The following is a 12,044-nucleotide window of genomic DNA, read 5'->3' as shown; positions in this document are numbered from 1 at the left end:
CAGCCATTGACATTGCCCATAATCCAGTTCAACATGATCGAACCAAACATGTTGAAGTGGATAGACATTTTATCAAAGATAAGATTGAGAAGAAGATCATCTGCCTACCATTCGTAAAATCAGAAGATCAACTGGCAGATATCTTAACAAAAGTTGTTTGTGACAGAGTATTTCATGACTCACTTACCAAGTTGGGCATTGGTGACATATATGCACCAACTTGAGGAGGAATGTTGACGTGAGTCTCCTAATTAATCAAGGAGATTTATTTCCTTGATTAATTAAGGGATTTACTTTCCCATTTTATTTAGTTGACAAATCTTTGTATAATCAGGAGTCCTAATTGAATACTGTATCTATTTCCTTGTAAAGCACTCATGTAAACTCCTATATATACCTTCTTATGGAGAAGAATATAATTCAACCTAATACATTCAAACCATATTCATGTTTTAGCATAGACACCCTAACTAATAAGCTTAAAACTCAATAAAGAAGTTTTGAAAGTTGGTTTTGAAAGATTTTTCTTTAAATCCTAAATTACTCTAGGCACATTAAAGTTTCGGACTGTATTTGGACGCAAGCTTCTCCGCCATGTGTTAGGCTTACTTTGTACTTCTTGCCCTTGGGGCTTTGTTCTTTAATCTAATTTCCTTTTCAAAAAGAAAAAATGTGACAGAATCAGGTGTGATGACTGCTACGTTGTGTGTAATTGTTTAGATTCGAGCCTTAGGGTGGGTTTTAAAGGGATATACGTATGAAGGTAAAGATGAGTCAAAGTTCCTATTAGGCATAGAATTTGTTCCTATTAGTAATAGAATTTATATTTTATTGTAATTATCTAATTTGAGTAAAATTAGGAGATTTTGTACATATTTCCTATTTGTACCCACTCTGTATATAGTATATATATTCCTCCTTGAGAGAAGAATAAACATATCAGTTTAAACCCTAATTATTTTTGAGTTGGTATCAGAGCGGGTTCCGATCCATCTCTACAACATCAAAACCCTAATCCTAAAAATACATATTTCTGCTTCACCTAGCCTATACACCTAAGCTTATGTCGTCTTATATCTCTTACTATCGTCGTCGCCACCGAATGCCATCTATCACCATGTCAAATATCACTAAATCTTCTTCTTCTACTCCTATTATTACAGTTCATACCGAATCATCCACCAACCTACCTATGGGATTCAAATTGAATGGATCCAACTATGAGGTATGGGCTTCGATGATCGAACTCCATGGTACTACACAAGGCAAATTGCGTTACCTGACTGGCGACATTGATGCCCCTGATTCCAAAGACCCAAAATTTGGAATGCGGAAAATTGCTGATGCTGTTGTGAAAAGTTAGATGCTGCGAACTATGGAACCCAGTTTGTTGAATATGTTTCATACTCTACCTACTACTAAGGAAATTTGGGATGTTGTTAATCAAATTTTTCTGATGGCTCTGACATATCTCAACTCTATGAACTGCGGTGCCAGGCTACCCGTCTCAAGCAAGAGGGTCGTCCTGTCTCTACCTATTTTGCCAAACTTAAGGCAATCTGGCTTGAATTGGATAAGAGACGTCCGTTTGGATGAAGTGTGTTGATGATATGAAGACTTTTCGGGATGCTTTGTTATGGCGGATCGCGTGTATGACTTTTTGGCTGGCCTTGACGATACTTATGACAAGGTCCGCATTGATATTCTACAGAGTGATAAAGTTCCAAGTATCGAAAATGTATTTTTTATGGTTCGTCGAGAGGCTCAACGCCAGATTACTATGCTTGGATTCGACACCAAGATTGGGAACCTCTGCGCTTGCTTCCAAAAACATTGCTTTGGTTTCTCGGCCTTGGTCTGGCTCTTTGCTGTTCCGCCTTGTTGCGACTTATACCCAAAAAAATAAACTAAAGTGTGATCACTTTGTAGTGAAAAGAGACATACAATCGACACTGTTGGGCATTGCATGGGGTGCAGTTGAAAGAAGGAGTGGAGGCGTTTAAAGGGAACAATGGACAAGAAAACTCATGTGGTTGTTGCCCTTACTTGGTGACATCACCACTGGGCATGGCCCCCTTCATCGCTACTCCTCCTCGACTTTGATCGCGGTCTAAAGCACTCCAACACCTCAGCCTCCAGGTAAATTTGGCAAGGCTTTCCATGTCCATGATACCCGCGATATAGGTTGGATTATTGATTCAGAGCTACCGACCATATAACGTATAATTCCGCTTTATTCTCTACTACTCTTCCGCCTCATCGTGATCATGTTACATTGCTAATAATGTTGCTTTGCTCCTATCACGGGGCTAGTTCCAACACCTGCTTTACCATTCGACAAAGTGTTACTGGTTCCATCTTTGTTTAGTAATTTATTATCGGTGCCGCAAGTTAATAAGCAGTTAAACTGCGTTGTACTTATATATCCGTCTTTTGTCTTACTACAGGATATCCAGACTCGGGAGATCTTTGGTCGTGGTACTAAAAATGGGGGGCTTTATTATGTGGATGATGTGGCAACTAGTCGGGTTCTTCGTGCTGGTAGCGCCGAAACTTCTCAGCATTGCCGGATTTGGTTGCTACATTGCCGATTTAGTCATGCCTCCTTTGGATATTTACAGCATTTGTTTCCTGCATTATTTAGTAGTGTCAATGAGTCCGCTTTCCAATGTCAGACTTGTATTTTAGCTAACAGTCATCGAGTATCCTACCTTCCAAGTGTAATAAACGGCTAATGCCATTTGATTTAGTTCATTCGATGTCTGGGACCTTCCCCTGTTTCTACAGCCTTAGGAGTTTGCTGGTTTGTATTATTTGTGGATGATTGCATTCGTATGATGTGGTTATATGAGATGAAAAATAAAAGTGATATGGTTGAAATTTTTCAGCGTTTCTATCAGATGATTCAAACCCAATTTGTGCTTCCTATCAAGGTTTTTCGATCTAATAATGGTGCAGAATTTGTTAATTCGGCGTTATCCCATTGTTTTCACACTAAGGGTGTACTCCATGAGACTACTTGCTCTCAAACACCACAACAAAATGGGGTTGCTGAATGTAAAAATGGGCAGATCCTTGTTGTTGCCCGTGCTCTTCTGCTTGGTGCGTCAGTTCCAAAATAGTTCTGGATCGATGTTGTTACCTATGCAGTCTATCTCTTTAATCGTTTACCTTCACGAGTTTTGGATTTCCAAACTCCTATGTAGGTACTGACCCATCATCTCTCTGCCTCTTCTATGTTGACTTTGTCTCCAAATGTGTTTGGTTGTGTCGTCTATGTTCACCTCTATCAAAATCAGAGGAGTAAGCTAGACCCCTGTGATCTCCGCTGTGTCTTTCTGGGTTTCTCTCATCATCAGAAAGGCTACCAATGCTATCATCATGTAGCCAGACGTCTTTATGTCTCTACGGATGTTACCTTTATTGAGGATGAAAGACATAACTGGCTAGATTTACAAGGGGGAGTAATATTGGATAGTTTGATACAAAAGGAAGAACCGACCAAACTGTTGAACTGATACACCGCCGAACCTGCTACACTAGCTGAACTTGCTACTCCTCTGGATTATCCTTAGGTAAGTGCTTCTATTCATACTGTTGATAATTCTTAATTTTTACCACCTAGACGGAACTGTGGGGTTCCACCTGATCGTTACTCACCATAAGGCAAAGCAAGATATGCTACTGCCCATTATGTGTCTGATCACATGTTATGTCCTAAGTGCAAAGCTTTTGTGGCCAGAATGGATAGTATTAAAATTTCAACCCGTGTTGAGGAGGCATTTAATGATCCAAAGTGGGCTGAAGCTATGAATGTTGAAATGGAGGCGTTGCAAAAAAATAATACATGGGACATTGTTGATCTACCAAAGGGAATGGAGCCTGTAGGATGCAGATGTGTGTTTACAGTTAAATATAATGCAGATGGTACTGTGGAGAGAAACAAGGCAAGATTAGTAGCTAAGGGGTTCACTCAACATATAGAGTTGATTATCATGATATTTTTGCACCTATGGCTAAAATGAATATTGTCAGAGTTTTGTTGACCTTAGCAATAAACTTGGATTGGACCTTGAGGCAATTTGATGTAAAAATGCATTCTTACATGGTGAACTAGAAGAAGAAGTGCATACATGAGTCTTCCACCAGGGCATAGCGTTACCAGTGACACGAGGCGTGTGCAAATTAAAAAGGCGTTATGCAGGTTAAAGCATTTTCCTTGAGCATGGTTTGGCAGATTGACTACAGCTATGAAGAAGTTTGGTTACCAACAGGCCAATACTGATCATAGTCTATTCATTAAACATAGGGCTGGTAAGGTGACTTTATTGATTATTTATGTTGATGATATGATTGTGACTGGTGATGATACTGCAGAAATCGAGGAACTGTAGAAGCGTTTAGCATCTGAATTTGAGATGAAATATTTGGGCAGTCTGAAATATTTTCTAAGGGTAGAAGTCACTCGATCTAAACATGGCTTATTTCTTTCACAAAGGAAGTATGTCATGGACCTGTTACCAGATACTGGAATGCTTGATCAGTAAACCAGCTAATACACCTTTTGTTGAGAATCATAAATTTGGTACTTATGTGGATCAGGTCCCAACTAACAAAGAAAGGTATCAAAGGTTGGTTGGTTGATTTATTTATCATTGACACGCCCTGATATTGCATATGCGGTAAGCATTGCTAGCCAATTTATGCATTCCCCTAGTGATGATCATATGGCTGCTGTGATACGTATTTTGAGTTACTTAAAGTCTGCTCATGAGAGAGGTTTATTATTTAAGAAAAATGGCCACTTGGATCTAGAAGGTTACACTGATGCAGATTATGCATGAAATATTACAGATAGACGTTCTACATCAGGTTACTTCACATTTGTTGGTGGTAACCTAGTTACATGGCGTAGCAAGAAGCAAAACGTTGTATCTCGGTCCTCTGCAGAGTCTGAGTACAGAGGGATTGCCCAAGGAGTTTGTGAAATACTGTGGTTGAGGTGGTTACTTGCTGAAATTGGGTTTAGACCGGATGCTGCTACAAAGCTCTACTGTGATAATCAGTCTGCATTTGAAATTGCTAACAATCTAGTGCAACATGATTGAACTAAGCATGTAGAAGTTGATCGGCATTTCATTAAGGAGAAGCTGGAGCATAAGTTAATTTCTATACCTTTTGTGCCTTCTTCAGAGCAGCTTGCAGATATGCTAACCTATGCCGTGTCAAAGCGCCGATTTGAAGACTCACTTGACAAGTTAGGCATTACCGATATCTATGCACCAACTTGAGGGGGAGTGTTGACGTGAGTCAACATTCCTATTAGGAATAGAATTTATATTTTATTGTAATTATCTAATTTGAGTAGAATTAGGAGATTTTGTACATATTTGCTATTTGTACCCACTCTGTATGTAGCATATATATTCCTCCTTGAGAGAAGAATAAACATATCAATTTAAACCCTAATTATTTTTTAATAAGATCATAGAATATGTGATTGTTTTCCAAAGCAGTACGTTGCAAGACCAAAATCACATAAATACATGAGAGTTTTATAAGAAGTATAAAAGTTAAAATACAATGTTGATGAGTTCCCCAAGCTTTTGATTCAATTTTTAGTGTCTTCTAAATTAGATAATAAATTAATCACGTATCTTGATGGTTATTAGTGTCATTCGGTCCTATACATATCAAACTGATTATGTGATTGTTTTTTCAAGGTACGTTTGAAAACCAAAATCACAGATATATACATGAGCGTTTTACAAAAATCAAAGAAATATATAGAATTTTTCAGGGAAATATGTTGCAAGACCAAGAAATATATGGAAGTTTTTTGGATCTCTACATTGTGTCCTTATATGATTCACCAACAGTGCATGCGTTTTTACTGAAATTGGCTCTAGATCTTTGCTATTGTTAAATTGTGATGAAAGAAATTGACGACTGTACCCACCTATGCTCGGGGCCTCCCCTAGACTAGGAAGACCGTTTGAAACCACAACACAAACAAGGGATGGAAGTGGCCTATCATCCCATCTTTGCAGATCCACCGCACCTAAACCAATCTTTGCTGGGTCTCTTATGTTGGTTTTTTAGTAGTGTGGTAGTTGGTTCTATTTATTGTAGTGGTTTTTTGTTTGGTTATGTTTTAGACTTTTTTGTTAGTCCGTGGCATGAGTAGTACTCTTTCCTACCCTGAGGTTTTTCCCATGTGGTTTTCCTAGGAAAGTTTTAATGAGGTCACTATTCTCATTCTAATCTTTGTATGAATCTATAGAATTATGAATGAAATCCCTTTTCCTCTATAAAAAAAAAAAAAAAGTCGACTAAGTAGGAGAGAAAAAAGCGGCACGAACTAAAGATTGGGGGTGGGCATCTAGAGCTGAAAATTGGAAAACCAAGCCGCACCAGATGGAAAAAATTTGGAAAAAAACCAATGTTGACTAAAAAGTCAACAAACCGGACCGAATTGATTCAAACCGGTTTCCAAGCCCAACTTCAAAGCACCTTTCTTTTCTAGGCCCAATCATCTCTTTTTGCATGAAATTGGATTTTTGTGAACCAAAAAATAAAATTTTAGTTGGAATTTGTAAAATTAAAAAAAAAAATCAGGTTCAAAATCGAAAAGACGAAAACCGCATCAAAATTGGTTTAAATCGAATCGGCCAGTTTCATAATTTTTTCACCAAAGCTGGACCAAATCACACCGATTAAATAGTATCAATTTCGATTCCAATGTAAGATGAAACCGATTTGGACCGGACCATGCCACCCCTACTGAAGAGAGCTGGCAAGGCTACAGCTGCGAGATGGAGTTGTAGACGTTTACTATATGCAAAATAATCTTGAACCAATTTAGCACTTAAACCACACCTTAACACAAATTTGACAATTAAACAATAGAACAATTAGAAATAAGACTTACTTGAATTAGCCATAATCAGATATACAAGATGATCTTCTCCTCTAAGTATTCCAAAATATCAAGGCTTACAATAGGACAAGCATATAGAATATGAACGTGTGAATATGAGAGCAGAGACCAAGCCTTTTATACAAGTTGCTTTACAACTGACTCTCCTATTAAGAGACAACTGTTAGCCAAAACGTGGAGATAATGGATATATCCACCTCCTGTAACAATTATTTCATTTAATCATTATCTGAATAAAAGTCTCATAATATCTTAATTTAAATATAACTCTATTTATTAATTATATGAAAAGGCAAACTCACAAAAGATATGGAAAACCTTACGGGAGTTTCTAGCTCCAACAAATATCCAATTCGCATACATTTTAGTAGTATAAATATTTTTGTTTTTGGGACATGTATTACTCTTTCTAATTGGCTGGGCCTTTATTTAGTTCATTTATTAGTTAATGTTTTGTTTATTCAGTTTAGTTTGTTTATTTAACATAAAATGATTATATAAAAAAGAGTACTTCACACAAGACAAAATGTTAAAATGGTCAAGCCCTAAAAATTGGAGAAACATGTCTAGTCGTTGTTTGATAGTGACGTGAAATAAGCTCTTATGTCGTTATCGGATAATGACACGAGAGTTGTTGATGTCATTCTCGATGAGTGACATAAAAGTTATTTCATGTCGAATGTCGACAGTGGTACTAGGTTGTCTAATTTTTTAGGGGCTGAACAATTTTGTCTTAATATCCTCCTATTTGTCCTTACATGGTAAAGCCCCTTTATTTGTCCTTATGACTACGTTTTTAAATAGGAGTTAAAGAATGATTGGGTTTATGTTAAAATATAATAATGACGTGGACATTTCTATTAGCTACTCTTATAACTTTTACGTACGTATAAATTGGAGTGGTATACTATTCCACTATGCACTTCAATACTGAAGAAGACAAGAAATAGCAGAGAAGTGAAAGCAGTCAGAGAAAGCTGGCAAGCACTCGCATCTCTCGAGCACCACAGACCACAGACCAGTCCATTGAAAATTGAAACATCTTTGCAGAGATTCGCGTGACTCAATATAATGACCTTGAAGAAATCAAAGGCCACGCCCCACTTCACAAACAGCACAATAACTTTGTTTGTTCACCATCCACACACCCACCCATCTGCTTCCATCATACACTTTCCTTTTCTAATTTTTGGATAATCTTTCTGGCTTAAAAACTTGAAGAATCCCAAATTATCTTCGTCTCATACATCAAGTCGGGAAACTCCAACCAGAAAAAGAAATTCAGGTAGTTTTATGTTGCAATACATGTCTTTTTCTTTAGTTTTTAACGTTTCATGCTGGAAGGAAGTGAAACATATTGACGTCGTGTTTCTTGCAGTTCCAGTGGGTTAGCAGAAATTTAAGGGTAGGGTCAGATTTTGATTGATGATGTTAACCATTTGTAAGGGCTTTGCTCTTATATATGCAACCAACAACCTCCAACTTCTTTTCCAAAAAGATATGTTGTTATTTATGGCATCAGGAGAGCGTTTTGGATTGGGCGGTTTCGGAAAACAAGAGGTACTATAAGTTTCAACCTTATGATTCTTTTTGTTTTGGTTTTCAAATAATAAATAATTGTTATATGAATGTTTTAGTGAATATTGTCATCTCTATGGAATTTTGTTCCATTTTGTTGTATCTGCGCTTTCTGTCTTCTTTTTTTCTTTTTTTCTTTTTTCTGTTGAAAATTTGCACTTCCAAATTTTCGTTTCATGCATTCTGGAATCTGGATGACAATGAATATTGAGTTTGATTTAAAAAATATACATATATATTTAAATGACCAGTTTTTGTTTTAGTTAATTTAGGGTGATTCTTGTCCTTGGTCATGTGTGATGTGTGTGCATTAATTTTCTAAAAGTGTAGGATTAGGAGAATAGAAGTGATTTTATAAATTTTGGTATTTAATTTTAGATTAAATTTAGAGAGCTTTAGTTTTAAAATGCAAAATACTTTACTAATTTGGAAGATATGAATACAATTTCATCTAATTAACATAAGGCCAAAGATCAAAAAGTACCTATTTTACCAAAAAATTCTCTTTTTTTTATTCTTCTTTAAACAGGTTAATATTGTTGAAGGGTGGCTAGGATACATCAGACCTCAAACACAAGCGTTGTTAGAAACTAGAAAAATACCAAAACTTGTGAAGCAAAAGGAAGGCCCCCTACACCTGTACAGGAAGATTTGTCCCCAAATGAAGAACTCACTCTCAATTGGATTTTGCAAAATCTATATCAGTTTTCATTTAAGGATGACACAGAATGTGCTCAACAAAGTTCATCTTCGTAAGAATTGTGTTTACTCAACTATTCATTACTGTTTGAAATCATTCAATACCAAAAACTAATCTCGTATACTTCGCTGTGTTTGTGCTGTTGGGCAGTGAAAAACATGTCCACATTGACATGCGATATTTGAAGTTGGCGGAAGACCTTGAAGAGTTTGGGAAATATCCATGGGGTGTTGTGTGTTATGCGAAGACAAATGCGTCACTTCGAGGGCACTTTGTGCAGATTACCAGCGAGTGAAAGTGCCCAAAAAAGCTGCGAAAACAAAAAAAATCTGAAAAGAAAGTAAAGACAACGGCAACTGGTAGACCAAGAGAGTACCACCTCAAGGGTTTTGCTTTTGCACTTCAGGTGAGCAATTTTCCAGGGTTTAGTTAAAGTTCATTTGTTTACGATAATTTGGGGCGGAGGGAGGGAGCAGCGAAAGTAATGAGTTCATGTTTATTTTCTGTAATTATTACTTTTTGGGGGGATTGATTGGTTTAGCTGTTGAAGGATGAAGACAAAGAAAAGGAACTCTGTCCACTGTTATTATTTTTTGATAGATTCTTTTGACTAATGATATTGTGTTTGTGTGTGTGTGTTGGTAGATATTTTTTGTGAGAGAGAGAGAGAGAGAGAGAGAGCAAATTGGGTGGCTGTTCTGGCCGGCTGTGGTATTTAAAAAAAGAAATCTAAACAGAAATAAAATAATTGCTTAGTTAACAAATTGATGGGAAAAGGGAGAAAATGATGGGACAGGGGTCAGGGGTAGAGGGGAATTTAACAATAGAAAATGAACAGAAGGTTTTATGTTGTTTAATTACTAATATTATTCTTTTTTGGCTGAATATGATATCATTAATATTCATGATTAGCCCCGTGTATTTGTATCAACAACCCTAAGTTAACACTAATTACCTCATTATAGAAATAAGTTATTAGAAAAACAAGTTTAAATTTGCACCCCTTTATGTAAGGGGGGGATATTGGATATTAGGAAATCAATTTTTTCCTGATTTGTGTTGAATGCTCTTAGACTAATGACTAATGTGGCCCGAACCACTTTTAGTCTCTATGCATCTCTAGATGCCTGTATTTCTTTGAACTTTTGTCAATCATAGGGCAAGGTTTAGACTGCAATTAAAACATGCTAATTATTTCTCTTTATTGTATGCTTGGCTTTTCATGCCCTATTTAAGCTTATAGCATGTGATCTCTAAGGCTTTTCTTCCTCAAACCAGATTTGGGCTTATGAGGTATTTCCAGCGTTGGCTGCACTACATTTGGTGGTGCACGAACATAATGCCTACATCCTCGTATACTACATTGGAGGAGCAACACTTTGCCGCGTTTTTATGAGCTAATGAGCCAAGTATTCGAGAACCGTGAGGTTAGTTCAGTTTGTAATGATAATCTTAGGCATATGAAAATCTAATATAATCAGTTTGCTGATATGTCTATTGTCTGGGTAAATCAGGTTGATGTGCAACTTATTCGCCATCTGTAATTGAGAGTACATAAAATGATTATATAAAAAAGAGTACTTCACACAAGACAAAATGTTAAAATGATCAAGCCCCTAAAAAATTGGACAAACATGTCTAGTCATTGTTTGATAGTGACATAAAATAACTCTTATGTCATTGTCGGATAGTGACACGAGAGTTGTTCAATGTCACTCTCAATGAGTGACATAAAAGTTATTTCATGTCGAATGTCGAATAGTGATTGGACTAGGTTGTCTAAATTTTTAGGGGCTGAACAATTTTGTCTTAATGCCCTCCTATTTGTCCTTATATGGTAAAGCCCCTTTATTTAATTCGTTTAGTTAGCGTTTTAGTTTCACTAAGTAGTTTTAATTCTTCCGAAAATAGCTAGTTTTTAAATGATTAACTTCTTTAATTCATAATAGTTGTTGACTTGCGTTTATTAAGAATTCCTCTTTAAAGACCAACAATTGCAATGATCTAACCCAATCACGATGAAATTTCAAAGACTATCCGGGCCTGTCAACCAAGGTTATACACTCGTTGAATACATCAATGTAGCGCACATGCGTCCTAGAACATCTAAGGGAAACTAACTCCACCATTAAATGCACATTTTCATGACCATTTTGTCCAAATTAACAATTTGGAACTACAATATGTAGTAGTAAATGCATCCTATTTTATTTAATTGGTTCAGATTTCTAACATAGGTATAATTAAAAATTAAACAAAGTTTATTTTACTTTCCTACACAAACTGACACATGAAAAATGAATCTTGAACCTTCAACTCCCAACAAATCCTTTCCGTGAACTAAAGAGGGTCTTAAGTTAGACAAAGAAAGATTTTCTAATGTGCTTTTATTAGTATAAGTATTTTTCTTTTTTGTTGAATATTATTCAACAACATTTCATCTTCTATTTATGAAAATAAGTATACACTCGTCACTGGAATAGTTGATAAAAAATACTATCTCCAAAGCCCACATACAAATTTACACTGCAATGACCGATGTATTGATCTAAAAAATCTTCAAATAAAGAAATTTGAAAGAAAGAATTGAGAGGAAAGATTGAAAAAAACATAGTAAACATTATCTTACATGGCATAGAATATTGTAATTTAGTGTATAATACTAAAATAAATATTATCTTACATGACAACGTTTTTAAATAGGAGTTGAAGAATGATTGGGTTTATGTTAAAATATAATAATGACATGGACATTTCTATTAGCTACTCTTATAACTTTTACGTACGTATAAATTGGAGTGGTATACTATTCCACTATGCACTTCA

The 12,044-nt window shown here is 36.1% G+C and overlaps 1 protein-coding gene and 1 long non-coding RNA gene across 3 annotated transcripts; both read left to right on the top strand.

Moving 5' to 3' along the window:
* Positions 1 to 3,743: 3,743 nt before the first annotated feature.
* LOC148915043 (uncharacterized) lies at positions 3,744 to 5,108 on the top strand. Its single transcript, XM_089043388.1, has 4 exons — positions 3,744 to 3,967; positions 4,238 to 4,390; positions 4,603 to 4,631; positions 4,855 to 5,108. Exons 1-4 carry the CDS (start codon positions 3,744 to 3,746, stop codon positions 5,106 to 5,108), a joined length of 660 nt encoding a protein of 219 aa, XP_088899514.1.
* A 2,753-nt stretch (positions 5,109 to 7,861) lies between these two features.
* Positions 7,862 to 11,100, top strand: LOC148915042 (uncharacterized). Of its 2 annotated transcripts, XR_016122431.1 has the most exons (6): positions 7,862 to 8,225; positions 8,319 to 8,500; positions 9,048 to 9,270; positions 9,369 to 9,624; positions 10,497 to 10,645; positions 10,733 to 11,100. It is a non-coding gene; the product is annotated as an uncharacterized LOC148915042 (long non-coding RNA). The 2 variants fall into 2 exon arrangements; XR_016122430.1 differs by having other exon boundaries at positions 7,871 to 8,225; positions 10,497 to 11,100.
* The last annotated feature ends 944 nt before the right edge of the window (positions 11,101 to 12,044 follow it).

The sequence above is a fragment of the Prunus mume genome, linkage group LG8 (assembly GCF_029339155.1).
Source record: "Prunus mume cultivar Tortuosa linkage group LG8, ASM2933915v1, whole genome shotgun sequence".
NCBI classification, from domain to species: domain Eukaryota; kingdom Viridiplantae; phylum Streptophyta; class Magnoliopsida; order Rosales; family Rosaceae; genus Prunus; species Prunus mume.
Note: the sequence above shows the minus strand (reverse complement) of the source record. Positions and strands in the feature narration are given on the sequence as shown.